Source organism: Trichoderma evansii (genome assembly GCF_050947405.1).
Source record: "Trichoderma evansii strain SZMC 28006 chromosome Unknown GGI43scaffold_19, whole genome shotgun sequence".
NCBI classification, from domain to species: domain Eukaryota; kingdom Fungi; phylum Ascomycota; class Sordariomycetes; order Hypocreales; family Hypocreaceae; genus Trichoderma; species Trichoderma evansii.
Window position 1 is genome coordinate 348,620 of NW_028145187.1, and position 19,283 is coordinate 367,902.

At 49.6% G+C, this 19,283-nt stretch overlaps 8 protein-coding genes across 8 annotated transcripts; 4 read left to right on the forward strand and 4 right to left on the reverse strand.

The window, feature by feature from the left end:
• GGI43DRAFT_132326 (aldo/keto reductase family protein) lies at positions 1-1,841 on the forward strand. Its single transcript, XM_083199190.1, has 4 exons — positions 1-507; positions 584-594; positions 654-711; positions 783-1,841. Exons 1-4 carry the CDS (start codon positions 433-435, stop codon positions 1,521-1,523), a joined length of 885 nt encoding a protein of 294 aa, XP_083057854.1. The 5' UTR covers positions 1-432; the 3' UTR covers positions 1,524-1,841.
• GGI43DRAFT_412194 (uncharacterized protein) lies at positions 1,823-4,544 on the forward strand. Its single transcript, XM_083206815.1, has one exon. The coding sequence runs from the start codon at positions 2,160-2,162 to the stop codon at positions 4,278-4,280; it is 2,121 nt and encodes a 706-aa protein (XP_083057855.1). The 5' UTR covers positions 1,823-2,159; the 3' UTR covers positions 4,281-4,544.
• A 1,061-nt stretch (positions 4,545-5,605) lies between these two features.
• On the reverse strand, positions 5,606-6,847 carry GGI43DRAFT_424655 (uncharacterized protein; the record flags this gene model as incomplete). The annotated part of the gene is made up of 2 exons (XM_083208401.1): positions 5,606-5,779; positions 5,858-6,847. 2 exons carry the CDS (start codon positions 6,845-6,847, stop codon positions 5,606-5,608), a joined length of 1,164 nt encoding a protein of 387 aa, XP_083057856.1.
• An 861-nt stretch (positions 6,848-7,708) lies between these two features.
• GGI43DRAFT_132489 (uncharacterized protein) lies at positions 7,709-8,329 on the forward strand. The gene has a single exon (XM_083199194.1). The coding sequence runs from the start codon at positions 7,818-7,820 to the stop codon at positions 8,229-8,231; it is 414 nt and encodes a 137-aa protein (XP_083057857.1). The 5' UTR covers positions 7,709-7,817; the 3' UTR covers positions 8,232-8,329.
• Positions 8,318-10,248, reverse strand: GGI43DRAFT_132380 (E3 ubiquitin-protein ligase PRP19). The gene is made up of 5 exons (XM_083199191.1): positions 10,099-10,248; positions 9,960-10,004; positions 9,460-9,895; positions 8,947-9,404; positions 8,318-8,879 (listed from the first exon to the last, which is right to left on the reverse strand). Exons 1-5 carry the CDS (start codon positions 10,109-10,111, stop codon positions 8,404-8,406), a joined length of 1,428 nt encoding a protein of 475 aa, XP_083057858.1. The 5' UTR covers positions 10,112-10,248; the 3' UTR covers positions 8,318-8,403.
• Positions 10,249-10,676: 428 nt separating this feature from the next.
• Positions 10,677-11,323, forward strand: GGI43DRAFT_386375 (Oxo-4-hydroxy-4-carboxy-5-ureidoimidazoline decarboxylase; the record flags this gene model as incomplete). The annotated part of the gene is made up of 2 exons (XM_083203785.1): positions 10,677-11,162; positions 11,246-11,323. 2 exons carry the CDS (start codon positions 10,677-10,679, stop codon positions 11,321-11,323), a joined length of 564 nt encoding a protein of 187 aa, XP_083057859.1.
• Positions 11,324-11,499: 176 nt separating this feature from the next.
• GGI43DRAFT_132387 (uncharacterized protein) lies at positions 11,500-13,161 on the reverse strand. Its single transcript, XM_083199192.1, has one exon. It carries the CDS (start codon positions 12,801-12,803, stop codon positions 11,676-11,678), a length of 1,128 nt encoding a protein of 375 aa, XP_083057860.1. The 5' UTR covers positions 12,804-13,161; the 3' UTR covers positions 11,500-11,675.
• A 2,383-nt stretch (positions 13,162-15,544) lies between these two features.
• GGI43DRAFT_132461 (bactericidal permeability-increasing protein) lies at positions 15,545-18,212 on the reverse strand. Its single transcript, XM_083199193.1, has 2 exons — positions 15,724-18,212; positions 15,545-15,665 (listed from the first exon to the last, which is right to left on the reverse strand). Exon 1 carries the CDS (start codon positions 18,080-18,082, stop codon positions 15,860-15,862), a length of 2,223 nt encoding a protein of 740 aa, XP_083057861.1. The 5' UTR covers positions 18,083-18,212; the 3' UTR covers positions 15,545-15,665; positions 15,724-15,859.
• Between the last annotated feature and the right edge of the window lie 1,071 nt (positions 18,213-19,283).

Here is a 19,283-nt window from a genome sequence, read left to right on the forward strand (position 1 = left end):
CTATGCGTTGCCTACCTACCTATTCCAGCTATGTATGTAGGTAATGTATAAGAGATAACGGATGCATCCTGCAGGTACATTAGCGTATTCATCAACAGCATTAAATTATGTGATCAGTCAATCTTAAAATCCGGTGTTAAGCAGAAACCAATGCTCACTATATCCCCAAATAGGAGAAAATATGCCATAGGTACTAATAATACCCGGCTCTATAGGCAGATACGCTCTATTCTCCGTGCAAACACCGGAGGATGGGGATTTATCAGCTAAATCGGTGAATTGCCCCTCCAACCCCTCAATGGCGTAACTGACATCATTTAGCACAGCTATATAAATAGACAGCTAGTTTTATAATCTATTTTATTTTTATTCTCTCATATTTCTCTAAGCTGCTCCTTCGATAAATCGAAGTCATACAATAAATTCGACAAGATGGCGCAGAAACTCACGCTCCAGTCTGTGGTGAAGCTTAACTCCGGCTATACCATACCCCTTCTGGGCTTTGGAGTGAGTACCGGATGACCTTCTTTTTGTTAGCTTTGAAACTTGCAGACATGGTGCTGACAGGCGCGCGTTTATCTAGGTCTATCAAACGTTTGTTTAGCTTTGAATAAGCTTGAAAAGTAGACTGTTTTTATTGATTCTTTTTATAGATCGGCGTCTGTGGCTACTGAAGTCTGCAAAGAGGCTTTGAGAATTGGATACAGACATGTAAGCAAATCATCCAGACTTGAGCGTTCAAGCTGCCATTTTCAGGAATTTGCGTCTCTAATGTCTTGAAGATTGATTCTGCTTCTGCGTATCACAACCAGGGGCCTTCTGCAGCAGGCATTCCCGCATCTGGAGTCCCTCGGGAAGAAGTCTTTTTCACCACAAAAGTCCCCGTGCGTGGAAAGCCTCTCGGCTACAAGAACACCATTGACCTGGTCGATATCGCTCTTCAAGAGACCAAGCTGGGCTACTTGGACCTCGTCCTGATCCACTCTCCCTATGGCGGCGTCGAGAACCGAAGGGGTGCCTGGAAGGCCCTCGTGGAGTCCGTCGAGGCCGGCAAAGTGCGCTCCATTGGTATTTCCAACTACGGCGTGCACCACCTGAACGAGCTGGAGGCCTACATCAAGGAGCTCGAGTCCGAGCGCGGCGGAGCCGGCAAGGGCGGCGTGATTTCCGTTGGCCAGTGGGAGATTCACCCGTGGCTTCCGAGAGACGACATTGTGCAGTGGTGCCACGCCAGGAACATTGCCGTCCAGGCATACTGCCCCATTGTCCGAGGCGAGCGCTGGGGCGAGCCCGCGGTGGCTGCGGTGGCGAAGAAGTATGGCAAGTCAGAGGCGCAGGTATTGCTGCGATGGAGTCTGCAAAAGGGGCTTGTTCCCTTGATCAAGAGCGTTACGCCGAGCCGTATTGCTGAGAATGCGGACCTGTACGATTTTGAGCTGACGGAGGAGGAGGTTAAGGACTTGACTACGACGGAGTACAGCCCGATTGCTTGGGACCCTACGGTTGAGCCATTGGACAGTTAAATTGAACTGTCGATAGAAAGGGTTTATAGAGGTCTACGATGATTACGCGGGGTTTGTCTAAGAAAGACAAAGTGCTTGCATATGGAGGGGTACATAAATAGGCAACCGTTGCTAGCTGCATACGCCGAATCACAAAAGCATTACTCTTTATAAAATATCCAGTATGCACTAATAGCAACTCCTTACGTGAACATTTAATTGATTTTGACTGATGCCAAGAATGCAACAAGGTGTTAAATAGACGAGGTATTTACATCATATTTGGCTGCTCACAATCCGCTGCTGGGAAGCTGAAACTATGAATACAATGGTATAAGCAACGAAATACAAGCGCACTAAGATTCGACGCTTCATCTATTAAACGCAATCTAAAATATATATCCAATGAAATAATCACAATGCTGGCCAACCAAGATATGAAATGCCAGGCAGACAAAGACCCAGCTCGTATAATTCATCACGTGATAGCGCATCGGCCTCGCGTCAACATCGTCACGGTCTGCCTCACTTCACTTCGGCTTACCCCGCGACAACAACAATAACATCATCACCATCACCACGCCGCACTGGGCATGCAATGTTTAAGGATGCCACATCCAAAAATCCCCCTTCGTTAACTCTGACGCAATCGCCAAAATGGGGGTTCAGAAGACATTCACCATCATCCCGCCCGCCGGGCCGGCCACGCGAACCCCAGCCGACAATCGCCCGATGACATCCAAACAAGTACGCAAGGCCTACCAAGCTGCAAATCGTGTGCCGCGTGTATCCAAAGCCGAGCGCATAAGGCAAGAGAGAGCAGAGCAAGAACGTATTCGAAAGGAGTTTGAGAAGGAGAAAGCTGCTGCTAGAGCCAAATTCTTGAGAGAGAAAAAGAAGGCAAAGGAACAGGCGGAGAATGAAGAGAAGAAGAAGAAAGGCCTGCCATTGGTGACGGTCCGGCCAAGTCAAGATACAATTGCCAAATTCTTCCGAGGAAATGGATTGGGTCATAAGAGGAGTTGTGAGGGTGAAGACGTGGGTGAGACTACAGATACTGCGACTATAGAGACTGCGAAACCCCCGACATTACCTGTAGTAGAAGAGCAGGTAGAGGAGGAGGATGATTTCGGCGAGCATTTTCCAACCCCCAAACGTTTTTGCAACGAGAAAGAGCAAAACGGAGAAGATGGCGAGGAGGAGAAAGTGGGAGAGGAAACGTCTCCAGTGCCTGACAAACCCTGTGCTGAGCCATGTGTTGTTGCTAAAGAAAAGCATAACGAGCTTATCATAGAAGATGACTTCCTAGATAAGTTCGAAATACTGTCAGATGACGAGATGTCAAAGCTATCCTTTAACGAGACGGTCATACACATGAGCATGGACAACGAAAAAGAAGGCACAGCGCCACAGCCCCCTGTGGAACTAGATGCTATGCCAGTGGAGGAAAAGAAGAGCCAGTTACACGACAAGACCACACATCACCAATCCCATCCTATCATTTCAATCAAGAACCCTGAACCGATAGCTTCTCAAGATTTTGATTTGATATTCGGCGACGAAGATGACTTGGAATTGGAGATGTTGGCTCTTGACGCTGTCGTGACTTCTCGGCAACAGCCTACGAAGAAGTCTATAGAAAAGCCTTTATCACAATCCTCTCCCAATCCGACTCACAAGACGACTGGCTATGAAATAGACCTCGGGCTAGCCGCTGGCTCTGACCCTGGCAAGGAAACTCATCAGCCAAAAAGCCAAAAGGAGCATGACCAAACGAATCTTATGCCACCGCCACCAATACCCTCAGCTCCACGACCCTCAATCTCTCCCATTTCGCCAGTAGCTGCGAAACCGCAAGCACCGCCTCTCAGCACTCAACAAATCCTCTTTAACATGGACGATTTCTTTCCTACGTCTTCTCAACAGGCGGCTGAGTTGGAAGACGAAGAAATTACCTTTACTTCTCCCTCCATCAAATCAGGCGTGGTGTCTGAAACTCGAGCTCCAAATCCAGCCAAGGTATCCCAAAAAGATTCGTTACCTTCAGGTACTCTGTCTTCATCGCCTGAGCCACCCAAGCCATTCTTTACTGCTTCTGGTTCCAATGAGAGAATGGCGGTGGCTTTACTTCGTAGTCGACGGACGGCCGAGCAAGAAGAGGAGCGGAGACGACAAGCAATGCAGCTGGAGCTTGCCGAAATTGAAAAGGCGAAGAAGAAGGAAGCCGAGCGCCGTATTCGAGAAGAGCGGATAGCGGATAGCAAATTGAGAGCGAAATATGCCAATCACGCAACTCCTAGAACAGTACGTGATGAGAGACCGATTTCGAATCCAGCGAGCCCAGCCATTGCAAGAACGCCACAGTTTTTAGCAAGGAAAAGACTCATCATGAATGATAACCGCACTCCCGTAAAGCCCACGCCACAGAGAGCGCCACAGAGAGCACCTCTTATTGAAACAAACCCAAAGGTCATTGTGCCGGATACTGAGTCACCCATTGTGGCTAATATGAGCAGAAAAGTCACTTCTCTCAGCGGAAATCCCCGACCTTCTCCCTCGTCTTTCACCTCTCACAACACCAACAGGGCGCTGGCCCGAGAAGCGAAGCATCAATACTCATCTCCAAAGCACGCAAATCCACCCATCAAACCAGCTAATAAACCGAAAGACATTGTTACCTCTCCCGAGACCAGCGAGTCTAAATGCCCGCCGGCTTCTCAGGAGTCGGAATTCGGCGGCAGCTGGATGGATGACCTAGCGACGGAGCTTTCCTTATAATGTACATACACGCAACAGCACAGAAGAGACGTACCTATGATGAGACCATGATATACACTTTTTGCGGCTAGATAAACTGGCAGACTATTACAACACATAATTGGGAACGGCATATATGCATATTCGGGACATGAACTAGGGGCATACTGGCTGACTTTGCATTGCATTTCACGGCGAAGATGGAGTTTTTGCTTTCTTTTACTCTTATTTAAGCATTGATATTAGCTTGTAGATATATTTTGACAACATATAAGATTTAAATCACTTCTTTTGCAGGCGACGTGACACATAAAATATGCAGTAGTCTTTGTCTAGAACACAACTAGAAGATTAGCCATTCCTCGTTAAATCGCTAGCTATATTGGATGTTTCATTATCCAACCTTTTCAGCAATTATCTGCATATATAACCTCAAACATCTACCTAAGCCTTCCCGGATCAAAAGCCCAGCAAAATCCTTCCAATATGATATAATACAATAGTCTCATCCTTCCATCCCATCCCATAACCTCAATCACATGCCAAAACAAGCCACATCAGTTCCCTCCCAGCAAAATGGCACTCCATCCGGCTTAGCTACCACTCCAGCCCACACTCGCATAAAATCGCATCATCCCATCCCATCTCATCCCATCTCTTCGGGATGGACTAGACCAAAAGGGAAAGTATTCTATTTTTACCTCTCTTTTGTCTGATGATCTTTACTTAATCTATAGTAGAAGTATTGTTTTAAGAGAAAATTATTTTGTGCGTGTAGTGTTGTATTTAAAAGAAGAACCCTATTATAAACGTCTGGGGATTGATTATTATAGATGATGGCCTGGGTATCGCTTTCACGTAACAAAAAAACACTACCAAATATCAAACATGAAAAAAAGAAGAAATCCGTCTATTTACAAGCATAAAGCGAAAAGGCAAAAGAATAAAGAAAAGAAGGCGTTCCTGCTAACCATCCCTAACCCCCATATTCTGTCCTGTGTGCTTGGTCGCTGCCCCCTTCCAACGCCTGTAAACGAAGAAAAGAGAAAGAGAAAAACTAAAGACGTAAAAGAATTCCTTTCCCCTTGGCCCTAAAACTCCAATCCGTCTTTGTCCGTACCGTTAATGCTCTGAAGAAGCACGAAAAATATTTGAAAGCTGTGCTCCTCGTTCATGCAGATTCATATGTATATAAATGCCATCCAATCGACCCATTTCCATGCAATCACCAAACCTCGAGGTATTTGTGAAGAAAAATATGCATATGCATAGGTAGACCAAAAAAAAAATGTCGTCTCTTTTTTTTCCCCTTTTCTTTGTTTCTTTCTTTGGGCAAACTTTTCCTTTTAGAGGTATATGCCAACCCACTCAGTCTTTGAGGCCACTTTCGTCTCGCACCCTGGCACAGCGCAGTGTATGTCGTTATGGGTGGGATTTTCCTTGATTGACATTGGAAAACCAACGCCGTCAGGGCTGGATTTGGTCGGCCTTCTGTTTTCGAAGCATTCGGCACAATATACCTATTGTCGACCAAAATTAGTTTCAATGTTATATAGGCAATATAGACCAGTAAGACATGGATTTAAAATCCCACTTACGTGACCGCATTTCTTCAGTGCCCAGAAATGATGCTCTCCAGCAACCCTCTTCCTCTTCTTCGACGGCGTAGCCGGTGCATCCGCAGGGTCGTACGCAAGCTCTTCATTGCATGCAGGGCATATTACCACCTGCTCGCTGTCGGGATCGGTGCATGTATCTCGAGTGAAACCCTCCTTTGCGGGAGGCAGAGGCTCCAAGGGGGGCTTCGGTGGCTCTTGTTGCTGCTGCGATGATGACGACGAAGCAATATGCGCGGAGGTGAAGGAGTTTTGAAGCATCACATCGCCGGTGATGAAGCCGGCTAATCTCCGAAAGGATTCTATGCCAAAGTCCTGACCGGTAGGCATGTATCCAAAGGCAAGCAAGTGTTCCTGGGTCGTATGATTGTGGCCGCGGTGGTGGTGGCGGCGCGGCCGGTGGATTCGTGGTGGTTGCGGTGGTTGCGGTTGCCATGCGTTTCGATTCGGTCGCTGCTCATCGTCGGGAGAATCTGCCGTCAAGTCTATGAAGCTCGGCTGTTGCCCCACGAAAGTGCTATCGCTCCTTGATAATTGCGGCGGCGATACCCGCACTGAATTCGTCCTCCGCGGGTTCCTGGGAGGCATATAGGGCTGCTGCTGCGTTGTCTGTGTCGGCTGCGTTCTTCTTCGTTCGACTGGCGAGTCTGGCTCTTCTGTCAGGTCGATCACGGCGGAGTCTGGGGTTGTCGTCCATGAGCGAGGAAGCGTGGATTGTGTGTGCGGCGGTCGAAGTCGGGTATGCGATTGGGAGGGTCTTCTAGAGTGATTGCTGCCTGCTATGGGGAACAAGCTCTCCATGGTTGCCCGCGCCGCCCGCGATGCGATGCCCCGAGGATTGAGCAGATTATCGAATATTGAGCTGGGAGCAGCAGGCCGGCTACTCGTCGTGGAGGAGGCTCGGGTGACTTGGACTTCGATCAGCTCGTCGTCACTAATTGACACCAGCCCGTCGTCCGTGGCAAGCGACATTTTTGCTGGTGAATCGGTTCGTTCGTGGGAGGTGAAATTCGGTATCGGCGGCTGGAACAGAGCGATGTGGAGAGCGTGAGATGGCGAAGAGGCGAGAGACTGTGAAAACGGCGTCGTCGGTAGAGAGAAGCGTGAGAGGAGCGGCAAATGAAGGAGTCGGCAGGTTCAGCGTCTCTGTCGTCGTTGGAGGGCCTCAAAAGGCGTCTCTGCAGCCTGATTGTCTGCGGGCAGGGCATTCACCACCGGGTGCTGCGTAATGGTGGCGCTGGATCAAAGGCCGACGGTGGAAGCGAGAGAAGGGCCCGCCGCACAGTATTTGGCGTGGGATTGATAGACTTTGAGCGATTCAACGAAAGCAGTAGGCGGTTTACGTTAGCCAGTGGGGAGATGTTGGCGGGCTCTGTCTTGAGTTGGTGGCAATAATAGGCAGCTGGGAGTAAGTAGCAGAAAAAAATGAGCGAGAACTAGACTGGAGCGATGGACAAAAAGAAAGATGAAGAAAGGACTGTCTGTGTATTCTATTTTGTGGTATTTTTTCTTTTTTTCCTTTTTTCCCTCGAGCGCCCCTCAAAGGATCGGCAACAAAGGCTGACGAGGGCGTCGAGTCCGTGGCTTTGTTTGTTGACAATTAAACCATGCACGCATAATACTGTAGGTACCTGCCCTTATGAGGTACCTGAACCGTTGTGTGCGCTCAGCTTATTAAACGACGAACGATCGCACCTAGCTTGGTGCTACACCCGGCACATGACAAATACAGCTGAGATGAAAGAAGAGAGAGAGAGAGAAACGAGAGAGAAAGGATGAAATGATATTACCACTGGGTACAGAGTACAGCGCAGAGTCGCCATATATTATGTAGTATGATGGCAGTGGCAGTGGCAGCAGCAGCGAGGATCAAGAGCAGCCAACGCCACAGATGTGACGCTATTATCAGGTCAACCTGGCTCGACCCGGAAGTGAGCGGCCAATGAAGACCGCGCAAGAATATTATTCCAAGACACTCTGTCGTATTTTCTCATTATTTTTGCTTCTTCTTCTTCTTTGCCCCCTATTTATTATCCCCAAGCCCAGGCCCAGGTTCGCTGCTGTGCTGAGCGTCAGCTGCCTTTACCCGGCTCCCTTTGCGTCTCCCTTGCATGTAAAATGGAGATTCAGCTCTCAAAAGATCCTGTTTCTGCGCGTCAACAAGGGAGCACGTACAAGCATAGACTTTGACACCCAGTATGTAGGATTGAGCAATATATACTACTTGTTGCTTTTTCTCCTTCACTTTATCAGCTCCTGGAAAAAAAAGGACCGTTTCATTCAGCCAACTATGCGTGTAACGTGCCTTTCGCTTGATATCATTGTTTGCTCTCCTCTGATAGCTAGAGCTAGATAGTAATAAAGCAGATGCCCTTCTTTTTTTCTCAAATGTACAGCTCGTGTGACACAATCTAAAACCCCTCATTTAACAATTTTCCAGTTTGTCCCGGTGTGCAGATTTAAAATTAGGACGAAATCAAAAAACAAAGCAAGCAAATCCGGAAAAAGTGGCTTGCATACGCAGCCTATTAGTTCTTCACACCAAGCACGCTCACCACACCCTCTCCATTGAGGGAAACCAGCTTCTTGCCCGACTCGCCCCATCGAACCGCGACAGCAGCCACAGAGTTCCGCAGCGGCTCGCTCCACTTCTTGCTCGACTTTGTGTACTGCTGAACCGTGATGCCCGTCGCTCCACCAGTCGCCAGGAATTGGCCCGTGTAGTCCCAGGCGAGCGACTGTACTGAGCCTCCCGTCTCGAGAACCTTGGAGACTGCCGCATCTCCTTCTTTGCGTAGGTCGAAAATGGTAACGCTGGTCTGTCCCTTGGCTGTAGCCGCCAGCATGAAGCCGTTCTCGGAAAAGACAATGGCCTGAACTGGGGCACCGAGCTTGAATACCACTGCCTGCTCGAGCGTCTTGGTCATGTATAACTTGATATCACCGTTGACAGTGCCGGCGGCAAATAGATGTCCGTCAGGGTGGAATGCACATGTAGTCAAAGCTATCATATACATTAGCTCGCAGATTTCCAAGTAAAGGGAAAGAAGTAAAAGACGAGTTCAACTTACAAGCATCGGCATATGCTCGACTAACACGCTTCATCGTCTCCAGGTGGTAGAACACGATGCTCTTGTCAGTGCCCACAGACGCAAGTAGCTCTCCGGAAGGATGTAAGCTCAGGCCACTGGCAGCTCCAGCGTGCTCGGATAGGGTGCCAATCTCGTTGCCGGCCTCGTAGACTTTGATGTTTCCCTGGCTGGTTGCAAAGAAAACCTTTGACCCGGACCAGAGGGTATCTGTTACAGGCTCATTGACAGGCACAGTCCTCTCCACATTGTCCGCCTCGATAGAATAGATGGCCGCCTCGCCATTCAATCCACCTGCTACCGCATAGCTACCCTCGAGATCAAGTGACGTGGCTTGTGGGACAGGTAAAGAGTTGATCGTTGTTGGCTCAAATGAAGACACTTCGTCGGTAGAAACCCAGCCCTCCGGGACCGGGCGCTTCTTGCGGCTCTTGGATAGGCTATAAAAAATTGTAAGCAACGAGGTCAAAAGGAACAAGATGAGGAAACACCAACCTCTGATGTGTTTGGTCCACCTGTGCTGCCAGCTCTTCTGGCAGCAACTCAACACTGTCCACAACCATTTCCTCACCAGCTGCAGCACCGTCTGTTACAGTAACCTTGCTCAGTGAATCTCTGGCCTCATCTCTCTCTTTTGTCAATCGGGCAATGACGCGAACGGCGGCATCGTGCTGGTATAGAGCCGTGGCGAGCTCCTCTCTCGTCCGTGCTAACTGCTCCCTTAGGTTGTAGGTTTCCAGGGCAAGGTTATCCCATTCGTTTTGGAATGTCGCAAGGAGAGCAGGAATCGATGTCAGAGTAGGGGGGCGAGGTCGAGGGATGCGAGAAGACTTGATAGGCAGCAAGTCCTCTGCTGTTATAACTTCGCCGTTGGGTTCTGCGCCATGTTCGCTAATGTACTGTTCTATGAGCCGCTTCTCGTATACGACGCCTTTGAAGAGCCAGTTAGTCAACCCTTCTAACCAGGTGTGAATTGCAATTCCACATCTACTTACCCGACTTCTTAGACGCGACAGGCTCTTGGGGAGCTTCTCCGGAGACTGTAGGTTGAGTTAGCAGAGATGCAAGCAGGCAAGCAAAATGAGCGACGAGAGGGAGATGATTCCGCTGAAAAGACGATAGAGCATCACTCACTTCCACAAAGCATGGCGACTGGATTTGAATCTCCTGTGAGCTGCCAATGGCTGTAAATCAAACGGTCTTGTTGGATGAATTCTCAAACAAGGCTGCCAGCTTCTTCAGCGAATCGCCTGCGGCTCCTCGCGCGCGACCTGCATCCCGATCGAGATTTTCCGCTCCATGGTGCACAGACCAAGCACGTCACGCGCTGATAGTCGTCGATAAGCCCGCCGCTCAACAAGCTACCAACTCGGTATCGCTGGTTTTCGTCGCTCCACTGGAATGCGGGGGGTTAAGGGGATGAGCTTGCCTGTCGTCTGACTCTGCTTTTTCACATTCATTCGTTTGTTTTTCTTTTTCCTTCGTTCAGTGACTTTTGCTCAAGGCTTTTTGCGAGCTTGTTGATCTTTTCTGCGGCTGGATTTCAGTGCAAACCTCGCGCAATCACGTATACTTGGCCCTTTGTCCGCGGCATCGTCTAGCGGCTCTCAGTGCTTTCTGCCACTTACGGCGCGATTCAGCCTCAACACCAACGCATCATATAGCATTTTAGCGTTCCCTTCTCCTCCCTAGGAAAGCATACGTATTGCATCATGCCATTGGAGCGTCTCCCCCCTATTGCGGCTCTCCATTCGTACACGGATTTGGCGCAGACGAAGGTCCTCGACGTGCTATTTGAGCCCAGTCCTGCCATTCACAACACCCTCCTGCCAGTCATCCGCACCGCCGTCTACAACTCCTATCCCGACTTGATAGACGTATGTCAAATTAGACTGCTTGCTCTCGCGGCCAAGTCCGCCGAGACAGAACCGCACCCAGTCTTGCTCTCTGTCCTTGGGTCCCATCCACGTCTTGGAGAGAAGAATATCGAGTCGGCGCAATCTGTCGCTGAACAGGCAAACATCCAGGGGGGGTCCGAAGAAGAGCTGGCCACGTTGAACAGGGAATACGAAGAAGCGTTCCCGGGACTCAGATATGTCGTCTTTGTCAACGGCAGAGGGCGACCCGAGATCATGGATGACATGAGGATGCGGATCGAACGGGGCGACTACTCAAAGGAAGTCGATGCTGCATTACAGGTACGGCCAGGCACAGCCAGCGTGGATCTCATCTCAAATAGTAGTTACCGTGGAGCTAATTCTTTTCTTTTTTCAACAAAAAGGCCATGTGCGATATCGCAAAATCCAGGGCCTCCAAGCTCCCCGAAGATACTAACCGCAAGCAATCCAACGGCAACTGATTCTGAAAAACGATTATTATATATACTATATGCATTGGTGGGATATTTGATATCATAACTTCCTAGCTTATTACACTACCGGGGGACATAATACTTTCTGGGTCCCCGCCGCCAACGCCCATAGCCTTGACATTCATCCAACAAAAAAGAACGCCTCCCCCCCAAAACAGCCATACAGCCCATCCCTGGCTTATGCACCAGCCAAGCCATGCGAATAAATATACAGTAATTTTCCAGCCCTCCCCGCCCTTAAAAAAAGTGATTTCCGGGCATGCAAGTTCTTATAAAGTTTCCCGCCGTCTCTTGTTTCTAGAAAGTGAAAACACGCAAAGGGATACAGGAAGAGAAAATATCAGCCTACCCTCCAAGAAATTCCGTCTAATTCATCCATGTACTCCTCATATGTATGCTCTTCCGAAGGGGACTGGGGGTCAGGCGAAGTCGCCTTGGCTCCGAACAAGGCGTCAAAGTCGCAATAGACGTCCGAATCATCGTCGTCCAGGTGCTCCTCGTCCAGATGGAGGAAGGCAAAGCTGTCTTCCTCACAGTCGTCGTACATCCACGACAGCGGTGGCCTTGGTTCTGGTGATTTTGTCGAGTCGATGCGAGCCGAGCTACGGTCATTCGTGGCATCGGCATCAGCAGAGGGAAGAGGCAGAGCTCTGGGCTTCGACAAGCGGCATGCTGGGGCCTTGACGAGTGTCTCGGCAGACTGAATATCAGCGACCTCCTCGGACACCACTTGTGAACTTGGTTTTGTCTTGTGACTGGTCTCAAGAGACTCTGCCTTTGCTGCAGGAGCCGACTTCATTTCTCGAGATTGCCATGGCGCCTTGGTATAGGTATCCATGCTCTGCCGCACTGTGCCTCCTTGACCTGTCTTTCCCGAGTCCTGAGATCTTGTGATACCCATCCTCTTCCGCATACAGTTCATAATCGAATACCTCAAGTATGCCGTCTCCTGCAAATGCGCAGCCCGTCTGCTAGAGTCAAGCGAAATAGCCATCTTCACAAACCGCCGATCGCCAACTTGTCTCCCATTTCGGTTCAAGATGTGCGTGGCAGGCTGAGAGAAAGGTTGAGAAAGCCTGCTGGTGATGAGCTGCGTCCTCAGGCGACGCTTCTTGCGGCTGACGGTAGCCGTGTTCGGGCCCTCAACGTCAGACCCCAGACGACAGCGCTTTGTTCCTCTGTACGCCCATTGTGTGTCTAATGAGAATTCAAAGGCCTTTTGTGTGCTGTGACTCAATACCGTGAACTGCATAACATTCTCTGAGATAGGAGAGTAGTCGAGTTTCCAGCCCTTGCTCTTGCTCCTCTTCTTAAGCCGCTGTCGATGCGGCGCCGCCTCCAGCAAAAAGTCCGAGCTCTTACGCTTGGACAGTGCCTTATTCTGTCTTGGCCTCCCTCGACCATAGCGGCCGGCTTCAAGAGGGTCATGACATCTTAGCGTTTGCACCGGCTCAAGCGAGCTTTGCATACTGCCAGCTGTTCAAATACTAGCGGTGGGAGCAGCCCTGGGCGCCCAGTCAATTCCAGCTCTTATAATGTATTACTTGATAAGTCGGTTTCGTCTGCTGCAGGCTGAGTAGTGTCCCTGCAGAAAGTGTGATATGAGGTCCGAGCGGCATGAGAGCAGCAGAAAATGGGCTCTCAAGCGCTCTCTGAAGGTCTGCTGCCACCTTTGAGAAGTAGCAGCAATACTAACGAGAGGCTATAAGACTGGATTCCGTGCTATATGCTCCAGAAACCAGCCGAATGTTTCTCTTGCGGATTCACTTTTTATGATGGCAGCCTTTTTCCTTCACACAAAGTGAGGTTGTGTTCGAAAATGACCAAGATGCTGGGAGAGGCCGCAACATAAAGCGGGGAGTTCGCTGGGGATGAATATGGGGCGGTGTTGACCGAAGCCTCAAAACGAGCTAAGGCGAGGTCCGTTTCTCGACGGCTGCAAGCCATCCCCAATTCCATCATGTTCCCCCAGAAACGGAAAAGCTAGGCTCATGCAAAGCAGAAAAAAGTCCAATCCAATCCAACCGTCCCGAAGCCACGGGTTCGCCCCTCTTCTTTTTGTCTCTAACTAGCCCCCCAGGAGATTATTCGCCTCAAAATTGATTTGCCCAAATAAATGCTACATCACAATATAGGGAAGACTACTGGTAAGAAAAGGGGACCAACGCACATCACAAGGATTGATGGTGGTGCCAACGCAGCGGATTTCCACTTCTGGCCATTCCATGGTCCGGGGAAGTACGAGAGAATGCGCAGAGCCTGGTTATAGCAGGGATCACGATCTGCGAGTTGGAGGTGCGGGCTGCGTGTTGGGTGGACGCTGGAAGATGCATCTATCGTACGAACACAACAGGCGAGCAGGCGCCGTGTGCTAGCGTTGCTGGAGACTCCCTAAGAGGAGAGAGTAGGAAAATCCCCAGGTTCAGGATTTGCTGCAAGACGACATCATCGTCCCGTCTCTTGCAGCCAACGGAGCTTATAGCTGCTTTTTTTGCGACAGGGGTTCTTGTTGCGACCGGGATTCATCTTCTGTGCTTTGCGGCCAGCATCGCTTTTACAATACCGAGCGTGCAGCAGTGGCCTGGACGGAATACGATTGCCCTCATGGATGAGACAGCGTGTGCATATCCGCAGACATGGGAGAAGGCGCAAGACAAAGAGTCTCCATATATGTCTCGCGATATTTTTAGTAGCGCGACTGCGCCCTAGGGAACAGTCGTCACTCGCACCAGCGTGAAGCCACAATCCATCAGCATCACGAGCAGAAAGGCCGCAGCCTGGTGGAGAAAGCTTTCTCTAGTCCCTTGTACAGAGAGAGAGGCCAAAGAGGTCGATATTAGCAGTACTACTGTCACTAGGTCCCGGATATGCTCCTTGACATCATTCATACCTTATTTTCCCTGCAGAAGGGTTACGTCTGTCAAAAACTCAATTTATTACCCTGATATCGCTAGGACAGGTACGGTATACCGTCCATCAGCTCACTTTCAGATCTCGGGTTTAACGCAATGCTGCCCTTTTCCGAACAGGCAGCTCCAGACTCTTTTTCCCCAGATTAAACTGTTGTGAAACCGGATGTTTTGAGTATTATATCGTACTCGTACACACACCACACCACACTCACAGACGCATTGCCCGCTATGCCGTCGAATCGGATCGCTGCCCTGGCATGCTGCTCCCCATGATAGGCCACCTGCACGCTGCATTGCATGGCAAGCTCGCAATATATCCCAACGCATCATCAGCAGAACCCGTTCGCCACTAAAAGACGCATTTCTATCCCTCCTTTTCTCTCCCACAATGAATCGCCATTCGCCAGCCGTCAATCGTCAACCGCGGGATTCGCATCGACAGAATCCAGGCCAGGCCAGGCCAGACCCAACGTGCAGCTGAGAAAGTGGTCACGTTCATCATGGGCCCCAGAGACACGACCCTGGCTAGCACTAGTGGTGAATGCCACACCACTGCATTCTGGCCACTCAAAGAACACGGAAGCCCAAAGGCCGGTAATAAATCACTTTTTTGGGGTCTTTGGTGGCTCTGGTTCAGTTGATGGGCATTGTCGAATCGGCCTTTGTCCGCATGCCTGCGAGGCTCCATTCTTCTAAACGTCCATTGTACATGTCGACATCGTCAACCAGTCACACCATACCACAGCTGGAAAAGGACCAGTGCTGCACGCTGCACTCCAACATTTCGCTCATTTGTTTTTCTCTGGTTGTTACCCGTCCTAGTTCTTCTCCTTTTTTATCTTATTTTACACCCTAATTTAACCCACAAACCTGACGATGGCGCTCACCCGGCTGGTCGTCCGTCATATTGATCGTATCACCGAATGACAGGTAGTAGTGGTGGTAATAGCGCCGCATACTATCTGCTAGCACCCGCAGCCCTCTTTTGACCTCGACCCTTCGAACTAATAAGCCGTTTCCCGAATTTGCCAGCATCGTCATCCAATAGTATATTCAGCCACTCCCTCAACAGGCTGTTGTGTTACCTGAAACCCTCCCGCCAACTCAGCGCTGCATTAACCTCATTTCTTTCTCCAACCCCCAGGTTCGAAGAAGCCAAGAAGCCGCTCAGACTATTGAGAAGCCGATCTTCCCAGCGTGGCCATGTGCCGCCTAAATATTCCAGCCCAATATTTGGAGATCGCGGGGTTATTCGCTGCCCGAGTGAGAACGATGGCGATTCCTGGGGGATCTGACCGATGAGGCGACGATTGATCAGCAACAAACCACAAAAGAAGCATACGGCAGGCTTTAAGCCACCCGCTATACCCGATTATGGATGGTGACTATTTCGCACGACCATCCTTTCCCATTTGCTCCTTCAATCCAAGCAGTCAGCCAATATTTGCGCTGCACGTAACCATTCGGGATACCTACTCTGTATAAGCCAAAAGTCAGCTGTGCCGTCGCCGCAGGTCGTTTTTCATGCTGTACACCACGACCGGATATGACGAGTCAGTCACACAAAGCGGCAGGCCCCCCTTTGATTACTTGTTGCTTCTTCCAAGCCTAGCTACGCCGGACGAGTTCGCACGCCAAAAATGTCATTGCGCCATCCGCCTCTTTCATACTCGTAGATTTTCTGACTGGCATCCTGGGCCTCACGCTCCCAAAGCTCCACAAGGCTTCCCGGAGCATAACGGCCGCGGAATATCTCCGGACGCACACCAATACGAGCCTCGACGTCTGGATGTGGCCTGGGAACGAGTCGAGCGGCCACAGCTTTGACAAAAGTCCATAGATCTTCTGGGCTGGCAATTTGGGTTGCGCGCAAACGTTCTCGGGCAAAGACGAGTTCTCGGTTTAGAGTGTGTAATCCGTCCTCGATTGTGGAAGCAATGCTTCTCTCCATTGCCCGTTTCACAATGGGTCGGATGAAGGGCTTAAGAAGCCAGGTAAAGAATGAAAACCTGGAGCCACGAAGGGTGTAATCGAGATGGTGGATACGAACACTGGCCTTACGCAGAGAGACAATCTTTTCAAGGCGATCTTGGCCGATTTCAATATCCAGAATCAGGTCGATGCCGCGCTCGTCTAATTCGATGCTAGCAATTCCTTTGTCCGAGAATCCTAGTATACCAGAATGCAACTGCAGCCAGTATCCCAGATCCTCTGCCGCGATAGACAGTCCCGAAATTTTGATCGTAGCCAGGGACGTTACGGTTGATAGGATCTGAAAGCGAGCTTTGCGAATGTCGACGTCATTCCGAGTCGAAACCTGTAATCTATACGGGAGAAACGAGGAATTGTTGACTGTCTGACCAGGCTCCAAAATTAAATTTTCGACAAGCAAATCGACATCCGGAGTCGAAACTTCGAGCCGTGGGATTGGCACATACTGAACTGCCTGTAGCAACACTGGAAGAAACACATTGATCAAATCGGAGGTCAATTCTTTGTTGATATATTGGTTTGGTGGTGAGATGATGTGCGCAATGCGAGCTGAACTGCGCGTGATTTGAGTAACTTCGACATCCTCGCCCACAGAGCGCAAGGCCAGGCTCAGACTATAGAGCAGGTCGTCAAGTTTATCCCTGATGGAAGTTTCCCTGGCGAGTTCCTTTGACCTATCGCGAATGTCTTCAAAATGCTTTTCTGCATTACTGAAAAAGTCTGGATCCATCAGGATATCCCGCACCAGCTTAGAGACGTGGTCTACAAGATCTTCAAATGCCGGGTCAGACTGGCCAATTTCCACAACTTCATGAAACGAATTTTCGACTTGATCCCAGGCGTCCTTGCTACCGAATGATGTAATCAACTTCCAAAAATCATGCAGAGCTTCGTCGGCCTCTGGGTTGATGTTGACATCATCTTCAATAACCTCAGCCGTATAGGCTGCTGCACGGGCATAGGTTTTGAGATAGCGCCTGAGGAGAAGCGATATGGTAGAGACGGAATCTGAGTAGTTTGGCCTTTTGCGAAGTTTCAGCACAGCTTGCTTGAGGCGATATGTCAGGGCCTCTTGCTCGTCTCCCTGAAGGTGATCCCGAGCACTGCGGGCCGCTGCACCTACCACATCACCAGCGCCGCTTGTGACGAGTTCAGCTACTTCCATGACTTCTTCTTGCAAATCCTCCGTTGAAGGCGCAGGTTGGTCATCTCCACCGGCCTTTTTAAGGGCCTGCTGTTCCTCTTCGGCTGGCTCGAGCTTTTTGCCTGTGTCGTGGGCTACATCTCTCAGTGAAAAGGCAGTGTCCCGAAAAACTTCACGGGAGACAGTAGATAGATCCGTTAAGAAAATTCGAAAATCAGAATTGGTAAGTAGAAGCGATCCAACGGTCTTGAGACTGTCCACAGCGGCTATCGCATCAGCCTTCCATTTCGCCATCGTAGCCCTAGCATGAATCTCGGATGTGTCTACTTCGAGCCGTGCCTTGGCCAAGTACCAGAGAAAATCTTGGACTTGGTCTTTTGAGTTTTTGGACTTCATCAAGTCGATCAGTTCGCTGAGCCAAATGCGAGTTGTCCGAATCAGTGCTCTGCCTGAGGGACTCAAGCCGGGAGTCTGCGGATTGAGAACATCAGCTGCCAGCAAGGTGCGAAGATGAGTGATGATTTGTTCGTTGGAGGGCATGTAGCCATTTGATAGAGCCCGCAGCATCTGGTATGTGTGAAGCTTCTCATGAAGGCGAGTCTGCCTCTCTGTCGCCTCGTTATATTGAGGGAGGAGAGGCTGATGTTCCTCATCATGGCGAATTTGGGAAGGTGTGCTGAGCGCCTTCCAAGAAAACATTTTTACTGTAAGTAATGTGTACGTCACAAATCAATTCATATATGCCGATAATTGCAGTAAAGTGAGTTTTTGAGATGAAGTTGTTGTGAAAAAGAGAGTGGGCGTTTGTAGTAACATCACTTATACGCGGGAATCTATGACGACGATTTGACGTGGTATTGAAACACGGGAAATCGCGTTCAATAGCGAATCACAAGGGAGGGATAGTAATAAATAAACTTTGCGTTTAACCGCGAGGTCGCCTAGGTAAATCATAGTGTCTATTTAGTGAATTGGGGATGAAGCGAATTAATTATCGCTGCAGCTGTTATTATTTTGAAATACCAAATACTGACCAAAACAAAAACACTATTGTCTTTTGAGTGATGATCTAGGGTAGGTTGTGCCTCAGCTGCATGTGTACGACATGGCGTCTTTGGCATTATTATATAATACTGCTTACCTTATCTGCTAGTCGCATTGGGATACTGCTGGGTACAGTTGAGTCGAGCCGTCATATCTCAATTGGTGTATTCATATTTGAGTTATTACGTCCTGGACTACTGCGCGATCACTATCTAGCTTTTACAGCTTGACTAGACAGCCAGCGAATGGCATTTACCCCCCAAGTAATCAGCTAACGGCATTAACCCCCAAGTCATCATTTTGCCCCTTATAGGTCAAATCACCGCTAGCGCAATTAGTCTTTCTGAACACCGATTTGAATTCTGCCGTCTTTTTGAGCGAATGCGTGGGTTGATCAGCACCAGTCGGTTAACATGTAAGAGTCCCGTGTAAGACTTTAGTAGAATCGTATGCTTATTTTCCCTAGCTCAACGAATGCCTGGTAATTTGTGTTTGCTACAATCGCCGCGGCCGTACTGTAGTCGAGCAACAGTGTTGATTAAACCGCCGTGCTACGCTACCACCGAACCTAGTATCGTGATGACTGAAGATCTAACCTGTCAAAGTCGTGTGCTGGCGACATTCATCAGACGCAGCGTAATACAACGCCATCTACTGTGTAAAAATGTCATATCAGTAAGACTCTCTACAACTCATCAAAGCCCGGCGGCATTTGGCGAGGATCCACATGTCTCAACCGGCGCCCGTTGCAACGAACAACGCGCGCGGCATGCTTTCCCAAGCTAGCGGTTACCGATTTGAGCCGAGGCTCAGTGCAACTGTCCATCTGAAGCCAGATCAGCCCCGGTTCCCCACG